The sequence below is a fragment of the Hoplias malabaricus genome, chromosome 18 (genome assembly GCF_029633855.1).
Source record: "Hoplias malabaricus isolate fHopMal1 chromosome 18, fHopMal1.hap1, whole genome shotgun sequence".
Lineage (NCBI taxonomy): Eukaryota > Metazoa > Chordata > Actinopteri > Characiformes > Erythrinidae > Hoplias > Hoplias malabaricus.
Genome location: NC_089817.1, coordinates 2,438,240 through 2,456,913, shown reverse-complemented (window position 1 = coordinate 2,456,913; position 18,674 = coordinate 2,438,240). Strand labels below are relative to the sequence as shown.

Genomic DNA, 18,674 nt, shown 5'->3' with positions numbered 1-18,674 from the left:
TTGACTCGAGGATCCTTGTGGTTTTGAACCTTGTGACACCCCTGACTGCTGTGAGACCTGGGATGAGGCACTGCCAGGTTGCTGAGAGCTAGGGACCTGCTGGCTAACAGTGACTTGACCTAGGGATCCTTGTGCCTGAGAAAGTGGTTGCAAAACCTGAGACCAGACACTGCCAGGTTGCTGAGGGCTAGGGACCTGCTGACTAACCGTAATTTGACTTGGGAACCCTTGGGGTTGTGAAGTTTGTGGCACCTGGGTCCAGACACTGCCAGGTTGCTGAGCACTAGGGACCTGCTGGCTAACAGTGACTTGACCTAGGGATCCTTGTGGCTGAGAAAGTGGTTGCAAAACCTGAGACCAGACACTGCCAGGTTGCTGAGGGCTAGGTACCAGCTGACCAGATGGCATTTGTTGATTCGAGGATCCTTGTGGTTTTGAACCTTGTGACACCCCTGACAGCTGTGAGACCTGGGATGAAACACTGCCAGGTTGCTGAGAGCTAGGGACCTGCTGGCTAACCATAATTTGACTTGGGAACCCTTGGGGTTGTGAAGTTTGTGGCACCTGGGTCCAGACACTGCCAGGTTGCTGAGGGCTAGGGACCAGCTGACCAAATGGCATTTGTTGACTCGAGAATCCTTGTGGTTTTGAACCTTGTGACACCCCTGACTGCTGTGAGACCTGGGATGAGGCACTGCCAGGTTGCTGAGAGCTAGGGACCTGCTGGCTAACAGTGACTTGACCTAGGGATCCTTGTGCCTGAGAAAGTGGTTGCAAAACCTGAGACCAGACACTGCCAGGTTGCTGAGAGGTAGGTACCAGCTGACCAGATGGCATTTGTTGATTCGAGGATCCTTGTGGTTTTGAACCTTGTGACACCCCTGACAGCTGTGAGACCTGGGATGAAACACTGCCAGGTTGCTGAGAGCTAGGGACCTGCTGGCTAACCAAAATTTGACTTGGGAACCCTTGGGGTCGTGAAGTTTGTGGCACCTGGGTCCAGACACTGCCAGGTTGCTGAGGGCTAGGTACCAGCTGACCAGATGGCATTTGTTGATTCGAGGATTCTTGTGGTTTTGAACCTTGTGACACCCCTGACTGCTGTGAGACCTGGAATGAGGCACTGCCAGGTTGCTGAGCGCTAGGGACCTGCTGGCTAACAGTGACTTGACCTAGGGATCCTTGTGCCTGAGAAAGTGGTTGCAAAACCTGAGACCAGACACTGCCAGGTTGCTGAGGGCTAGGTACCTGCTGACCAGATGCTATTTGGTGACTCAGGGATCCTTGTGGTTGCGAAGCTTGTGGTACTCCCGACTGCTGTGAGAATGTAATCCAGGTAGCACCAGGTTGGCTGGAAGTGGTTTGGACATTCGAGCTACCAAACTGGCTAGAGTAGGCCTGACCACTGGATACAGACTGAAGGACGCTAGAAGATACTTGCTGTAGTGCACCTTGCTGCTGAAGTTGGGTCCCAGTGCTACCAGAAAACTGAGCCTGAGGTACAAGGCTATCACTCTGGCGTACAGGTAGACTAACACCAAAATGCACACTTGCAGGAAAACCTACTGAAGGGGCCAGCTGACTGCTCGTTTGGACAAGCTGTGATGTGGAGTCCTGGCTAATCTGTGGGATCACACCTGATGTGGAGCTAGGTTGACCAAACACAATATTGGGTTCATCTGTGCTCGTCTTAGCTTCAAAGAAGTAAGACCCAGGCTTTTGTAACTGCTGTGATACAGCATCCCATTGACTGAGCTGATCCTCTGGAAGTCCTTTACATCGCACTTAAAGAAAGAGAAAAATCACATTAAGACATGTTTAACAACCTAATCAAAAGTAGATTAAGATAACTGAGATTGTTCACTCTAACCTGGATGTCCACAGGCATTCCTCAAGAAACATAAAGCAATGAGGAGCATCCATAGCCTATGAGACAACATGTGATCAGCAACCCATTGTTAAAAAAAAAAAAAAAAAACATTGCCAAGCTAAGAACACAGCCATTATAAACAGTTACCTATTGCTTCTCCAAGCCATTTCTGAAGGAACTGGTGCTTAGAGACCAAAGGCTTGCTATACTTCTCACACCACCAAAAGCCCAGAATCAAATGGACATGCTTTAGCCTCTGAAAACCATTCCTTTTAAGCCCTTCAATTAAGTCACTAGATGCACAACACCTGCTCATGTCACATGCCTTTCTTTTAGTTTATGGTGCAAGAAGGTCCACAGGTCAGCAATTTCACAGCTAAAGGAAGTACACAATCAATTGTCACGTGACACTCTTTCAAGCAAAAATATTTCTAATGCGCCTATATTTCTAGTTAAAGGCACAATTAGAAGAAATGTTAGTGCTGTACAACAGTTGGTTTCTTAATCTATGCTGCATTTCAGTTAACATACCACAACATCTTTATTTTGTGACACCATAATTCAGTCTTGTTCACTTAAGTCAAATTTTTCATCTTTATAAGACATGAGATTTTTACTTGAAGTGGTTTGGAATTACAAATATTTGTCAATATTGGGGTAATTCTGGCCATATCCAGACTGGCAGCTTTTAACGTCACACGAGTTATTCCCATCTAGAGACACATTAGATTCAGTTGTCTGCTTTCCTTTATGGCACTGTCTGCTGCTCTCCAGTACATGTAGCTCTGTACTTGTGTAAAAGGTTTAGTATCTGGTGTGAGAAGGAATTATATTTGAACTTTATATAATCTACTCAAATGTACCAGGCAATATGGTTTCCAGAAACGCCTAAACAGAAGGTGAGATAGGAAAACCAATGAAAGGATCAAGGAAATCTAGGACTGATATTCAGGAGACATTGAATAAAGGATTGCACTAGGTTGCATTATCCCTATGGAAACGCAACAATACCCAGGACAGGCTAAAGTGGTAGTTCCCAATAGGTGCAGCCCCATGGGGGCCATAGGGCTATTGCAGGGGGGGGCACAGGAAGGCCAGTGAGATGCATTGTATGTTATTTGTAATCCCACTCCAATGGGGATTTGTCACATGTTCAAGTAGCTACAGTTTTGCATGGTTTAAATGCTGTGAAATAAGGCAAATAACCAGCTACTTGCAGATAAGACATTTGTGAGGAAAAGCTAGAAACAATGCATTAAGATTTTTGACCAATTAGAACACTCACTCAGTGATCAAGCACAAACATCTTTATTAGAAAATTAGTAAACAAGAGCAGTGCCAACTAAATCAAGATTAGGCTCCACTCCAGCATACTATCAGAAACAGTCACAGCTTCACTTAGAAAATCTGCTCCGACATCCAGGCTTGTAGGAAGGCTCCTTCAGCTGCTGATAGAAGCTGTAGCCAGTTGAGCTTGGAATTTGAGAACCACTGTAGAAACCTTGTGCAACTGCTGAGGAGCTGCCAGATGTTGACTGGGTCACAGATGAGGCAGAGTCACTGGATGCCACCTGAGCCACTGAAGGACCACTCCAGCTCCCACTGATGGCATCAGCAGCAGAGATTTGGCTTGAGAAAGTGCCATATGAGCCTGGTGAAGTTGAGGTAGCGGAACCACTGGATGCACCCTGGGCCACAGGAGACTGTTGAGCTTGGGCCAAGCCCACAGCAAAGCCTGACTGTTGCTGCCCACCACTAAAGCTGCTGGAATACATTTGAGACAAGTCATATGCTTCTGAAGGCTGACTTACTTGGCTAACTTTGTCAAACCATACAACTTGGGCTCCATATGGACTACTTGGGGCACTCTGAACCTGGGACAGGGCACTAGAAGCCTGTGATGTAGTTGCATCTTGAGAGGGCACAGTCTGTTTGGGAACATCATTAACAGGTCTCAGGCTGCCCGAGACAACAGGTTTACCACCACTAGTGAAGAGCTTTGCCTTTAGCGAATGAACACCCACTTGTGTCCTTTGACTAGCCGCCTGGGGAGGGAACTGGCTGGGACTGAAGTACTTGGCACCAGGACTGCCTTGAGCTGTTGAAGCCAAGCTACCTCCTAAACTCTGTGGTGGGCGCAGGGGCTGGCTTACTGGTCTCGTTTGGGCAATGTGGCCAACTTGAACAGGGGAACTTGGAGACTGAGAAGAGACTGTAGCAACATTGCTTGAAGCTTGTGGCACACCTGCCTGCCAAGAAACCTCAGACCAGACACTGCCAGGTTGCTGAGCGCTAGGGCCCTGCTGGCTAACAGTGACTTCACCTAGGGATCCTTGTGCCTGAGAAAGTGGTTGCAAAACCTGAGACCAGACACTGCCAGGTTGCTGAGAGGTAGGTACCTGCTGGCTAACAATAATTTGACTTGGGAACCCTTGGGGTTGTGAAGTTTGTGGCACCTGGGTCCAGACACTGCCAGGTTGCTGAGCACTAGGGACCTGCTGGCTAACAGTGACTTGACCTAGGGATCCTTGTGCCTGAGAAAGTGGTTGCAAAACCTGGGTCCAGACACTGCCAGGTTGCTGAGGGCTAGGTACCAGCTGACCAGATGGCATTTGTTGACTCGCGGATCCTTGTGGTTTTGACCCTTGTGACACCCCTGACTGCTGTGAGACCTGGGATGAGGCACTGCCAGGTTGCTGAGAGCTAGGGACCTGCTGGCTAACAGTGACTTCACCTAGGGATCCTTGTGGCTGAGAAAGTTGTTGCAAAACATGAGACCAGACACTAATGGGTTGCTGAGAGCTAGGTACCTGCTGGCTAACTATGATTTGACTTGGGAACCCTTGGGGTTGTGAAGTTTGTGGCACCTGGGTCCAGACACTGCCAGGTTGCTGAGCACTAGGGACCTGCTGGCTAACAGTGACTTGACCTAGGGATCCTTGTGGCTGAGATAGTGGTTGCAAAACCTGAGACCAGACACTGCCAGGTTGCTGAGAGCTAGGTACCTGCTGGCTAACTATGATTTGACTTGGGAACCCTTGGGGTTGTGAAGTTTGTGGCACCTGGGTCCAGACACTGCCAGGTTGCTGAGCACTAGGGACCTGCTGGCTAACAGTGACTTGACCTAGGGATCCTTGTGGCTGAGATAGTGGTTGCAAAACCTGAGACCAGACACTGCCAGGTTGCTGAGGGCTAGGTACCAGCTGACCAGATGGCATTTGTTGACTCGAGGATCCTTGTGGTTTTGAACCTTGTGACACCCCTGACTGCTGTGAGACCTGGGATGAGGCACTGCCAGGTTGCTGAGAGCTAGGGACCTGCTGGCTAACAGTGACTTCACCTAGGGATCCTTGTGGCTGAGAAAGTGGTTGCAAAACCTGAGACCAGACACTGCCAGGTTGCTGAGGGCTAGGGACCTGCTGACTAACCGTAATTTGACTTGGGAACCCTTGGGGTTGTGAAGTTTGTGGCACCTGGGTCCAGACACTGCCAGGTTGCTGAGCACTAGGGACCTGCTGGCTAACAGTGACTTGACCTAGGGATCCTTGTGCCTGAGAAAGTGGTTGCAAAACCTGAGACCAGACACTGCCAGGTTGCTGAGAGGTAGGTACCAGCTGACCAGTAGGCATTTGTTGATTCGAGGATCCTTGTGGTTTTGAACCTTGTGACACCCCTGACAGCTGTGAGCCCTGGGATGAAACACTGCCAGGTTGCTGAGAGCTAGGGACCTGCTGGCTAACCATAATTTGACTTGGGAACCCTTGGGGTTGTGAAGTTTCTGGCACCTGGGTCCAGACACTGCCAGGTTGCTGAGGGCTAGGGACCAGCTGACCAAATGGCATTTGTTGACTCGAGAATCCTTGTGGTTTTGAACCTTGTGACACCCCTGACTGCTGTGAGACCTGGGATGAGGCACTGCCAGGTTGCTGAGAGCTAGGGACCTGCTGGCTAACAGTGACTTGACCTAGGGATCCTTGTGCCTGAGAAAGTGGTTGCAAAACCTGAGACCAGACACTGCCAGGTTGCTGAGGGCTAGGTACCAGCTGACCAGATGGCATTTGTTGATTCGAGGATCCTTGTGGTTTTGAACCTTGTGACACCCCTGACTGCTGTGAGACCTGGAATGAGGCACTGCCAGGTTGCTGAGCGCTAGGGACCTGCTGGCTAACAGTGACTTGACCTAGTGATCCTTGTGCCTGAGAAAGTGGTTGCAAAACCTGAGACCAGACACTGCCAGATTGCTGAGGGCTAGGGACCTGCTGACCAGATGCTATTTGGTGACTCAGGGATCCTTGTGGTTGCAAAGCTTGTGGTACTCCCGACTGCTGTGAGAATGTAATCCAGGTAGCACCAGGTTGGCTGGAAGTGGTTTGGACATTCGAGCTACCAAACTGGCTAGAGTAGGCCTGACCACTGGATACAGACTGAAGGACGCTAGAAGATACTTGCTGTAGTGCACCTTGCTGCTGAAGTTGGGTCCCAGTGCTACCAGAAAACTGAGCCTGAGGTACAAGGCTATCACTCTGGCGCACAGGTAGACTAACACCAAAATGCACACTTGCAGGAAAACCTACTGAAGGGGCCAGCTGACTGCTCGTTTGGACAAGCTGTGATGTGGAGTCCTGGCTAATCTGTGGGATCACACCTGATGTGGAGCTAGGTTGACCAAACACAATATTGGGTTCATCTGTGCTCGTCTTAGCTTCAAAGAAGTAAGACCCAGGCTTTTGTAACTGCTGTGATACAGCATCCCATTGACTGAGCTGATCCTCTGGAAGTCCTTTACATCGCACTTAAAGAAAGAGAAAAATCACATTAAGACATGTTTAACAACCTAATCAAAAGTAGATTAAGATAACTGAGATTGTTCACTCTAACCTGGATGTCCACAGGCATTCCTCAAGAAACATAAAGCAATGAGGAGCATCCATAGCCTATGAGACAACATGTGATCAGCAACCCATTGTTAAAAAAAAAAAAAAAAAACATTGCCAAGCTAAGAACACAGCCATTATAAACAGTTACCTATTGCTTCTCCAAGCCATTTCTGAAGGAACTGGTGCTTAGAGACCAAAGGCTTGCTATACTTCTCACACCACCAAAAGCCCAGAATCAAATGGACATGCTTTAGCCTCTGAAAACCATTCCTTTTAAGCCCTTCAATTAAGTCACTAGATGCACAACACCTGCTCATGTCACATGCCTTTCTTTTAGTTTATGGTGCAAGAAGGTCCACAGGTCAGCAATTTCACAGCTAAAGGAAGTACACAATCAATTGTCACGTGACACTCTTTCAAGCAAAAATATTTCTAATGCGCCTATATTTCTAGTTAAAGGCACAATTAGAAGAAATGTTAGTGCTGTACAACAGTTGGTTTCTTAATCTATGCTGCATTTCAGTTAACATACCACAACATCTTTATTTTGTGACACCATAATTCAGTCTTGTTCACTTAAGTCAAATTTTTCATCTTTATAAGACATGAGATTTTTACTTGAAGTGGTTTGGAATTACAAATATTTGTCAATATTGGGGTAATTCTGGCCATATCCAGACTGGCAGCTTTTAACGTCACACAAGTTATTCCCATCTAGAGACACATTAGATTCAGTTGTCTGCTTTCCTTTATGGCACTGTCTGCTGCTCTCCAGTACATGTAGCTCTGTACTTGTGTAAAAGGTTTAGTATCTGGTGTGAGAAGGAATTATATTTGAACTTTATATAATCTACTCAAATGTACCAGGCAATATGGTTTCCAGAAACGCCTAAACAGAAGGTGAGATAGGAAAACCAATGAAAGGATCAAGGAAATCTAGGACTGATATTCAGGAGACATTGAATAAAGGATTGCACTAGGTTGCATTATCCCTATGGAAACGCAACAATACCCAGGACAGGCTAAAGTGGTAGTTCCCAATAGGTGCAGCCCCATGGGGGCCATAGGGCTATTGCAGGGGGGGGGCACAGGAAGGCCAGTGAGATGCATTGTATGTTATTTGTAATCCCACTCCAATGGGGATTTGTCACATGTTCAAGTAGCTACAGTTTTGCATGGTTTAAATGCTGTGAAATAAGGCAAATAACCAGCTACTTGCAGATAAGACATTTGTGAGGAAAAGCTAGAAACAATGCATTAAGATTTTTGACCAATTAGAACACTCACTCAGTGATCAAGCACAAACATCTTTATTAGAAAATTAGTAAACAAGAGCAGTGCCAACTAAATCAAGATTAGGCTCCACTCCAGCATACTATCAGAAACAGTCACAGCTTCACTTAGAAAATCTGCTCCGACATCCAGGCTTGTAGGAAGGCTCCTTCAGCTGCTGATAGAAGCTGTAGCCAGTTGAGCTTGGAATTTGAGAACCACTGTAGAAACCTTGTGCAACTGCTGAGGAGCTGCCAGATGTTGACTGGGTCACAGATGAGGCAGAGTCACTGGATGCCACCTGAGCCACTGAAGGACCACTCCAGCTCCCACTGATGGCATCAGCAGCAGAGATTTGGCTTGAGAAAGTGCCATATGAGCCTGGTGAAGTTGAGGTAGCGGAACCACTGGATGCACCCTGGGCCACAGGAGACTGTTGAGCTTGGGCCAAGCCCACAGCAAAGCCTGACTGTTGCTGCCCACCACTAAAGCTGCTGGAATACATTTGAGACAAGTCATAGGCTTCTGAAGGCTGACTTACTTGGCTAACTTTGTCAAACCATACAACTTGGGCTCCATATGGACTACTTGGGGCACTCTGAACCTGGGACAGGGCACTAGAAGCCTGTGATGTAGTTGCATCTTGAGAGGGCACAGTCTGTTTGGGAACATCATTAACAGGTCTCAGGCTGCCCGAGACAACAGGTTTACCACCACTAGTGAAGAGCTTTGCCTTTAGCGAATGAACACCCACTTGTGTCCTTTGACTAGCCGCCTGGGGAGGGAACTGGCTGGGACTGAAGTACTTGGCACCAGGACTGCCTTGAGCTGTTGAAGCCAAGCTACCTCCTAAACTCTGTGGTGGGCGCAGGGGCTGGCTTACTGGTCTCGTTTGGGCAATGTGGCCAACTTGAACAGGGGAACTTGGAGACTGAGAAGAGACTGTAGCAACATTGCTTGAAGCTTGTGGCACACCTGCCTGCCAAGAAACCTCAGACCAGACACTGCCAGGTTGCTGAGCGCTAGGGCCCTGCTGGCTAACACTGACTTGACCTAGGGATCCTTGTGCCTGAGAAAGTGGTTGCAAAACCTGAGACCAGACACTGCCAGGTTGCTGAGGGCTAGGGACCTGCTGACTAACCGTAATTTGACTTGGGAACCCTTGCGGTTGTGAAGTTTGTGGCACCTGGGTCCAGACACTGCCAGGTTGCTGAGCACTAGGGACCTGCTGGCTAACAGTGACTTGACCTAGGGATCCTTGTGCCTGAGAAAGTGGTTGCAAAACCTGGGTCCAGACACTGCCAGGTTGCTGAGGGCTAGGGACCAGCTGACCAGATGGCATTTGTTGACTCGCGGATCCTTGTGGTTTTGACCCTTGTGACACCCCTGACTGCTGTGAGACCTGGGATGAGGCACTGCCAGGTTGCTGAGAGCTAGGGACCTGCTGGCTAACAGTGACTTCACCTAGGGATCCTTGTGGCTGAGAAAGTGGTTGCAAAACCTGAGACCAGACACTGCCAGGTTGCTGAGGGCTAGGGACCTGCTGACTAACCGTAATTTGACTTGGGAACCCTTGGGGTTGTGAAGTTTGTGGCACCTGGGTCCAGACACTGCCAGGTTGCTGAGCACTAGGGACCTGCTGGCTAACAGTGACTTGACCTAGGGATCCTTGTGGCTGAGATAGTGGTTGCAAAACCTGAGACCAGACACTGCCAGGTTGCTGAGAGGTAGGTACCAGCTGACCAGTAGGCATTTGTTGATTCGAGGATCCTTGTGGTTTTGAACCTTGTGACACCCCTGACTGCTGTGAGACCTGGGATGAAACACTGCCAGGTTGCTGAGAGCTAGGGACCTGCTGGCTAACCATAATCTGACTTGGGAACCCTTGGGGTTGTGAAGTTTGTGGCACCTGGGTCCAGACACTGCCAGGTTGCTGAGGGTTAGGGACCAGCTGACCAAATGGCATTTGTTGACTCGAGAATCCTTGTGGTTTTGAACCTTGTGACATCCCTGACTGCTGTGAGACCTGGGATGAAACACTGCCAGGTTGCTGAGAGCTAGGGACCTGCTGGCTAACCATAATCTGACTTGGGAACCCTTGGGGTTGTGAAGTTTGTGGCACCTTGGTCCAGACACTGCCAGGTTGCTGAGGGTTAGGGACCAGCTGACCAAATGGCATTTGTTGACTCGAGAATCCTTGTGGTTTTGAACCTTGTGACATCCCTGACTGCTGTGAGACCTGGGATGAGGCACTGCCAGGTTGCTGAGCGCTAGGGACCTGCTGGCTAACAGTGACTTGACCTAGGGATCCTTGTGCCTGAGAAAGTGGTTGCAAAACCTGAGACCAGACACTGCCAGGTTGCTGAGGGCTAGGTACCAGCTGACCAGATGGCATTTGTTGATTCGAGGATCCTTGTGGTTTTGAACCTTGTGACACCCCTGACTGCTGTGAGACCTGGAATGAGGCACTGCCAGGTTGCTGAGAGCTAGGGACCTGCTGGCTAACAGTGACTTCACCTAGGGATCCTTGTGGCTGAGAAAGTTGTTGCAAAACATGAGACCAGACACTAATGGGTCGCTGAGAGCTAGGTACCTGCTGGCTAACCATGATTTGACTTGGGAACCCTTGGGGTTGTGAAGTTTGTGGCACCTGGGTCCAGACACTGCCAGGTTGCTGAGCACTAGGGACCTGCTGGCTAACAGTGACTTGACCTAGGGATCCTTGTGGCTGAGATAGTGGTTGCAAAACCTGAGACCAGACACTGCCAGGTTGCTGAGGGCTAGGTACCAGCTGACCAGATGGCATTTGTTGACTCGAGGATCCTTGTGGTTTTGAACCTTGTGACACCCCTGACTGCTGTGAGACCTGGGATGAGGCACTGCCAGGTTGCTGAGAGCTAGGGACCTGCTGGCTAACAGTGACTTGACCTAGGGATCCTTGTGCCTGAGAAAGTGGTTGCAAAACCTGAGACCAGACACTGCCAGGTTGCTGAGGGCTAGGGACCTGCTGACTAACCGTAATTTGACTTGGGAACCCTTGGGGTTGTGAAGTTTGTGGCACCTGGGTCCAGACACTGCCAGGTTGCTGAGCACTAGGGACCTGCTGGCTAACAGTGACTTGACCTAGGGATCCTTGTGGCTGAGATAGTGGTTGCAAAACCTGAGACCAGACACTGCCAGGTTGCTGAGAGGTAGGTACCAGCTGACCAGATGGCATTTGTTGATTCGAGGATCCTTGTGGTTTTGAACCTTGTGACACCCCTGACTGCTGTGAGACCTGGGATGAGGCACTGCCAGGTTGCTGAGCGCTAGGGACCTGCTGGCTAACAGTGACTTGACCTAGGGATCCTTGTGCCTGAGAAAGTGGTTGCAAAACCTGAGACCAGACACTGCCAGGTTGCTGAGAGGTAGGTACCAGCTGACCAGATGGCATTTGTTGATTCGAGGATCCTTGTGGTTTTGAACCTTGTGACACCCCTGACAGCTGTGAGACCTGGGATGAAACACTGCCAGGTTGCTGAGAGCTAGGGACCTGCTGGCTAACCATAATTTGACTTGGGAACCCTTGGGGTTGTGAAGTTTGTGGCACCTGGGTCCAGACACTGCCAGGTTGCTGAGGGCTAGGGACCAGCTGACCAAATGGCATTTGTTGACTCGAGAATCCTTGTGGTTTTGAACCTTGTGACACCCCTGACTGCTGTGAGACCTGGGATGAGGCACTGCCAGGTTGCTGAGCACTAGGGACCTGCTGGCTAACAGTGACTTGACCTAGGGATCCTTGTGCCTGAGAAAGTGGTTGCAAAACCTGAGACCAGACACTGCCAGGTTGCTGAGAGGTAGGTACCAGCTGACCAGATGGCATTTGTTGATTCGAGGATCCTTGTGGTTTTGAACCTTGTGACACCCCTGACAGCTGTGAGACCTGGGATGAAACACTGCCAGGTTGCTGAGAGCTAGGGACCTGCTGGCTAACCAAAATTTGACTTGGGAACCCTTGGGGTCGTGAAGTTTGTGGCACCTGGGTCCAGACACTGCCAGGTTGCTGAGGGCTAGGTACCAGCTGACCAGATGGCATTTGTTGATTCGAGGATTCTTGTGGTTTTGAACCTTGTGACACCCCTGACTGCTGTGAGACCTGGAATGAGGCACTGCCAGGTTGCTGAGCGCTAGGGACCTGCTGGCTAACAGTGACTTGACCTAGGGATCCTTGTGCCTGAGAAAGTGGTTGCAAAACCTGAGACCAGACACTGCCAGGTTGCTGAGGGCTAGGTACCTGCTGACCAGATGCTATTTGGTGACTCAGGGATCCTTGTGGTTGCGAAGCTTGTGGTACTCCCGACTGCTGTGAGAATGTAATCCAGGTAGCACCAGGTTGGCTGGAAGTGGTTTGGACATTCGAGCTACCAAACTGGCTAGAGTAGGCCTGACCACTGGATACAGACTGAAGGACGCTAGAAGATACTTGCTGTAGTGCACCTTGCTGCTGAAGTTGGGTCCCAGTGCTACCAGAAAACTGAGCCTGAGGTACAAGGCTATCACTCTGGCGTACAGGTAGACTAACACCAAAATGCACACTTGCAGGAAAACCTACTGAAGGGGCCAGCTGACTGCTCGTTTGGACAAGCTGTGATGTGGAGTCCTGGCTAATCTGTGGGATCACACCTGATGTGGAGCTAGGTTGACCAAACACAATATTGGGTTCATCTGTGCTCGTCTTAGCTTCAAAGAAGTAAGACCCAGGCTTTTGTAACTGCTGTGATACAGCATCCCATTGACTGAGCTGATCCTCTGGAAGTCCTTTACATCGCACTTAAAGAAAGAGAAAAATCACATTAAGACATGTTTAACAACCTAATCAAAAGTAGATTAAGATAACTGAGATTGTTCACTCTAACCTGGATGTCCACAGGCATTCCTCAAGAAACATAAAGCAATGAGGAGCATCCATAGCCTATGAGACAACATGTGATCAGCAACCCATTGTTAAAAAAAAAAAAAAAAAAACATTGCCAAGCTAAGAACACAGCCATTATAAACAGTTACCTATTGCTTCTCCAAGCCATTTCTGAAGGAACTGGTGCTTGGAGACCAAAGGCTTGCTATACTTCTCACACCACCAAAAGCCCAGAATCAAATGGACATGCTTTAGCCTCTGAAAACCATTCCTTTTAAGCCCTTCAATTAAGTCACTAGATGCACAACACCTGCTCATGTCACATGCCTTTCTTTTAGTTTATGGTGCAAGAAGGTCCATAGGTCAGCAATTTCACAGCTAAAGGAAGTACACAATCAATTGTCACGTGACACTCTTTCAAGCAAAAATATTTCTAATGCGCCTATATTTCTAGTTAAAGGCACAATTAGAAGAAATGTTAGTGCTGTACAACAGTTGGTTTCTTAATCTATGCTGCATTTCAGTTAACATACCACAAAGAAAACTATCTTTATTTTGTGACACCATAATTCAGTCTTGTTCACTTAAGTCAAATTTTTCATCTTTATAAGACATGAGATTTTTACTTGAAGTGGTTTGGAATTACAAATATTTGTCAATATTGGGGTAATTCTGGCCATATCCAGACTGGCAGCTTTTAACGTCACATGAGTTATTCCCATCTAGAGACACATTAGATTCAGTTGTCTGCTTTCCTTTATGGCACTGTCTGCTGCTCTCCAGTACATGTAGCTCTGTACTTGTGTAAAAGGTTTAGTATCTGGTGTGAGAAGGAATTATATTTGAACTTTATATAATCTACTCAAATGTACCAGGCAATATGGTTTCCAGAAACGCCTAAACAGAAGGTGAGATAGGAAAACCAATGAAAGGATCAAGGAAATCTAGGACTGATATTCAGGAGACATTGAATAAAGGATTGCACTAGGTTGCATTATCCCTATGGAAACGCAACAATACCCAGGACAGGCTAAAGTGGTAGTTCCCAATAGGTGCAGCCCCATGGGGGCCATAGGGCTATTGCAGGGGGGGCACAGGAAGGCCAGTGAGATGCATTGTATGTTATTTGTAATCCCACTCCAATGGGGATTTGTCACATGTTCAAGTAGCTACAGTTTTGCATGGTTTAAATGCTGTGAAATAAGGCAAATAACCAGCTACTTGCAGATAAGACATTTGTGAGGAAAAGCTAGAAACAATGCATTAAGATTTTTGACCAATTAGAACACTCACTCAGTGATCAAGCACAAACATCTTTATTAGAAAATTAGTAAACAAGAGCAGTGCCAACTAAATCAAGATTAGGCTCCACTCCAGCATACTATCAGAAACAGTCACAGCTTCACTTAGAAAATCTGCTCCGACATCCAGGCTTGTAGGAAGGCTCCTTCAGCTGCTGATAGAAGCTGTAGCCAGTTGAGCTTGGAATTTGAGAACCACTGTAGAAACCTTGTGCAACTGCTGAGGAGCTGCCAGATGTTGACTGGGTCACAGATGAGGCAGAGTCACTGGATGCCACCTGAGCCACTGAAGGACCACTCCAGCTCCCACTGATGGCATCAGCAGCAGAGATTTGGCTTGAGAAAGTGCCATATGAGCCTGGTGAAGTTGAGGTAGCGGAACCACTGGATGCACCCTGGGCCACAGGAGACTGTTGAGCTTGGGCCAAGCCCACAGCAAAGCCTGACTGTTGCTGCCCACCACTAAAGCTGCTGGAATACATTTGAGACAAGTCATAGGCTTCTGAAGGCTGACTTACTTGGCTAACTTTGTCAAACCATACAACTTGGGCTCCATATGGACTACTTGGGGCACTCTGAACCTGGGACAGGGCACTAGAAGCCTGTGATGTAGTTGCATCTTGAGAGGGCACAGTCTGTTTGGGAACATCATTAACAGGTCTCAGGCTGCCCGAGACAACAGGTTTACCACCACTAGTGAAGAGCTTTGCCTTTAGCGAATGAACACCCACTTGTGTCCTTTGACTAGCCGCCTGGGGAGGGAACTGGCTGGGACTGAAGTACTTGGCACCAGGACTGCCTTGAGCTGTTGAAGCCAAGCTACCTCCTAAACTCTGTGGTGGGCGCAGGGGCTGGCTTACTGGTCTCGTTTGGGCAATGTGGCCAACTTGAACAGGGGAACTTGGAGACTGAGAAGAGACTGTAGCAACATTGCTTGAAGCTTGTGGCACACCTGCCTGCCAAGAAACCTCAGACCAGACACTGCCAGGTTGCTGAGCACTAGGGACCTGCTGGCTAACAGTGACTTGACCTAGGGATCCTTGTGGCTGAGATAGTGGTTGCAAAACCTGAGACCAGACACTGCCAGGTTGCTGAGAGCTAGGTACCTGCTGGCTAACTATGATTTGACTTGGGAACCCTTGGGGTTGTGAAGTTTGTGGCACCTGGGTCCAGACACTGCCAGGTTGCTGAGCACTAGGGACCTGCTGGCTAACAGTGACTTGACCTAGGGATCCTTGTGGCTGAGATAGTGGTTGCAAAACCTGAGACCAGACACTGCCAGGTTGCTGAGGGCTAGGTACCAGCTGACCAGATGGCATTTGTTGACTCGAGGATCCTTGTGGTTTTGAACCTTGTGACACCCCTGACTGCTGTGAGACCTGGGATGAGGCACTGCCAGGTTGCTGAGAGCTAGGGACCTGCTGGCTAACAGTGACTTGACCTAGGGATCCTTGTGCCTGAGAAAGTGGTTGCAAAACCTGAGACCAGACACTGCCAGGTTGCTGAGGGCTAGGGACCTGCTGACTAACCGTAATTTGACTTGGGAACCCTTGGGGTTGTGAAGTTTGTGGCACCTGGGTCCAGACACTGCCAGGTTGCTGAGCACTAGGGACCTGCTGGCTAACAGTGACTTGACCTAGGGATCCTTGTGGCTGAGATAGTGGTTGCAAAACCTGAGACCAGACACTGCCAGGTTGCTGAGAGGTAGGTACCAGCTGACCAGATGGCATTTGTTGATTCGAGGATCCTTGTGGTTTTGAACCTTGTGACACCCCTGACTGCTGTGAGACCTGGGATGAGGCACTGCCAGGTTGCTGAGCGCTAGGGACCTGCTGGCTAACAGTGACTTGACCTAGGGATCCTTGTGCCTGAGAAAGTGGTTGCAAAACCTGAGACCAGACACTGCCAGGTTGCTGAGAGGTAGGTACCAGCTGACCAGATGGCATTTGTTGATTCGAGGATCCTTGTGGTTTTGAACCTTGTGACACCCCTGACAGCTGTGAGACCTGGGATGAAACACTGCCAGGTTGCTGAGAGCTAGGGACCTGCTGGCTAACCATAATTTGACTTGGGAACCCTTGGGGTTGTGAAGTTTGTGGCACCTGGGTCCAGACACTGCCAGGTTGCTGAGGGCTAGGGACCAGCTGACCAAATGGCATTTGTTGACTCGAGAATCCTTGTGGTTTTGAACCTTGTGACACCCCTGACTGCTGTGAGACCTGGGATGAGGCACTGCCAGGTTGCTGAGAGCTAGGGACCTGCTGGCTAACAGTGACTTGACCTAGGGATCCTTGTGCCTGAGAAAGTGGTTGCAAAACCTGAGACCAGACACTGCCAGGTTGCTGAGAGGTAGGTACCAGCTGACCAGATGGCATTTGTTGATTCGAGGATCCTTGTGGTTTTGAACCTTGTGACACCCCTGACAGCTGTGAGACCTGGGATGAAACACTGCCAGGTTGCTGAGAGCTAGGGACCTGCTGGCTAACCAAAATTTGACTTGGGAACCCTTGGGGTCGTGAAGTTTGTGGCACCTGGGTCCAGACACTGCCAGGTTGCTGAGGGCTAGGTACCAGCTGACCAGATGGCATTTGTTGATTCGAGGATTCTTGTGGTTTTGAACCTTGTGACACCCCTGACTGCTGTGAGACCTGGAATGAGGCACTGCCAGGTTGCTGAGCGCTAGGGACCTGCTGGCTAACAGTGACTTGACCTAGGGATCCTTGTGCCTGAGAAAGTGGTTGCAAAACCTGAGACCAGACACTGCCAGGTTGCTGAGGGCTAGGTACCTGCTGACCAGATGCTATTTGGTGACTCAGGGATCCTTGTGGTTGCGAAGCTTGTGGTACTCCCGACTGCTGTGAGAATGTAATCCAGGTAGCACCAGGTTGGCTGGAAGTGGTTTGGACATTCGAGCTACCAAACTGGCTAGAGTAGGCCTGACCACTGGATACAGACTGAAGGACGCTAGAAGATACTTGCTGTAGTGCACCTTGCTGCTGAAGTTGGGTCCCAGTGCTACCAGAAAACTGAGCCTGAGGTACAAGGCTATCACTCTGGCGTACAGGTAGACTAACACCAAAATGCACACTTGCAGGAAAACCTACTGAAGGGGCCAGCTGACTGCTCGTTTGGACAAGCTGTGATGTGGAGTCCTGGCTAATCTGTGGGATCACACCTGATGTGGAGCTAGGTTGACCAAACACAATATTGGGTTCATCTGTGCTCGTCTTAGCTTCAAAGAAGTAAGACCCAGGCTTTTGTAACTGCTGTGATACAGCATCCCATTGACTGAGCTGATCCTCTGGAAGTCCTTTACATCGCACTTAAAGAAAGAGAAAAATCACATTAAGACATGTTTAACAACCTAATCAAAAGTAGATTAAGATAACTGAGATTGTTCACTCTAACCTGGATGTCCACAGGCATTCCTCAAGAAACATAAAGCAATGAGGAGCATCCATAGCCTATGAGACAACATGTGATCAGCAACCCATTGTTAAAAAAAAAAAAAAAAAAACATTGCCAAGCTAAGAACACAGCCATTATAAACAGTTACCTATTGCTTCTCCAAGCCATTTCTGAAGGAACTGGTGCTTAGAGACCAAAGGCTTGCTATACTTCTCACACCACCAAAAGCCCAGAATCAAATGGACATGCTTTAGCCTCTGAAAACCATTCCTTTTAAGCCCTTCAATTAAGTCACTAGATGCACAACACCTGCTCATGTCACATGCCTTTCTTTTAGTTTATGGTGCAAGAAGGTCCACAGGTCAGCAATTTCACAGCTAAAGGAAGTACACAATCAATTGTCACGTGACACTCTTTCAAGCAAAAATATTTCTAATGCGCCTATATTTCTAGTTAAAGGCACAATTAGAAGAAATGTTAGTGCTGTACAACAGTTGGTTTCTTAATCTATGCTGCATTTCAGTTAACATACCACAACATCTTTATTTTGTGACACCATAATTCAGTCTTGTTCACTTAAGTCAAATTTTTCATCTTTATAAGACATGAGATTTTTACTTGAAGTGGTTTGGAATTACAAATATTTGTCAATATTGGGGTAATTCTGGCCATATCCAGACTGGCAGCTTTTAACGTCACACGAGTTATTCCCATCTAGAGACACATTAGATTCAGTTGTCTGCTTTCCTTTATGGCACTGTCTGCTGCTCTCCAGTACATGTAGCTCTGTACTTGTGTAAAAGGTTTAGTATCTGGTGTGAGAAGGAATTATATTTGAACTTTATATAATCTACTCAAATGTACCAGGCAATATGGTTTCCAGAAACGCCTAAACAGAAGGTGAGATAGGAAAACCAATGAAAGGATCAAGGAAATCTAGGACTGATATTCAGGAGACATTGAATAAAGGATTGCACTAGGTTGCATTATCCCTATGGAAACGCAACAATACCCAGGACAGGCTAAAGTGGTAGTTCCCAATAGGTGCAGCC

At 48.4% G+C, this 18,674-nt stretch overlaps 2 protein-coding genes across 2 annotated transcripts; both read right to left on the bottom strand.

The window, feature by feature from the left end:
* Positions 1–3,162: 3,162 nt before the first annotated feature.
* Positions 3,163–6,658, bottom strand: LOC136674938 (uncharacterized). The gene is made up of 2 exons (XM_066651262.1): positions 5,406–6,658; positions 3,163–4,994 (listed from the first exon to the last, which is right to left on the bottom strand). Exons 1-2 carry the CDS (start codon positions 5,926–5,928, stop codon positions 3,265–3,267), a joined length of 2,253 nt encoding a protein of 750 aa, XP_066507359.1. The 5' UTR covers positions 5,929–6,658; the 3' UTR covers positions 3,163–3,264.
* Positions 6,659–14,213: 7,555 nt separating this feature from the next.
* On the bottom strand, positions 14,214–17,532 carry LOC136674939 (uncharacterized). The gene is made up of 2 exons (XM_066651264.1): positions 16,025–17,532; positions 14,214–15,202 (listed from the first exon to the last, which is right to left on the bottom strand). The coding sequence occupies exons 1-2, from the start codon at positions 16,800–16,802 to the stop codon at positions 14,316–14,318; spliced, it is 1,665 nt and encodes a 554-aa protein (XP_066507361.1). The 5' UTR covers positions 16,803–17,532; the 3' UTR covers positions 14,214–14,315.
* Between the last annotated feature and the right edge of the window lie 1,142 nt (positions 17,533–18,674).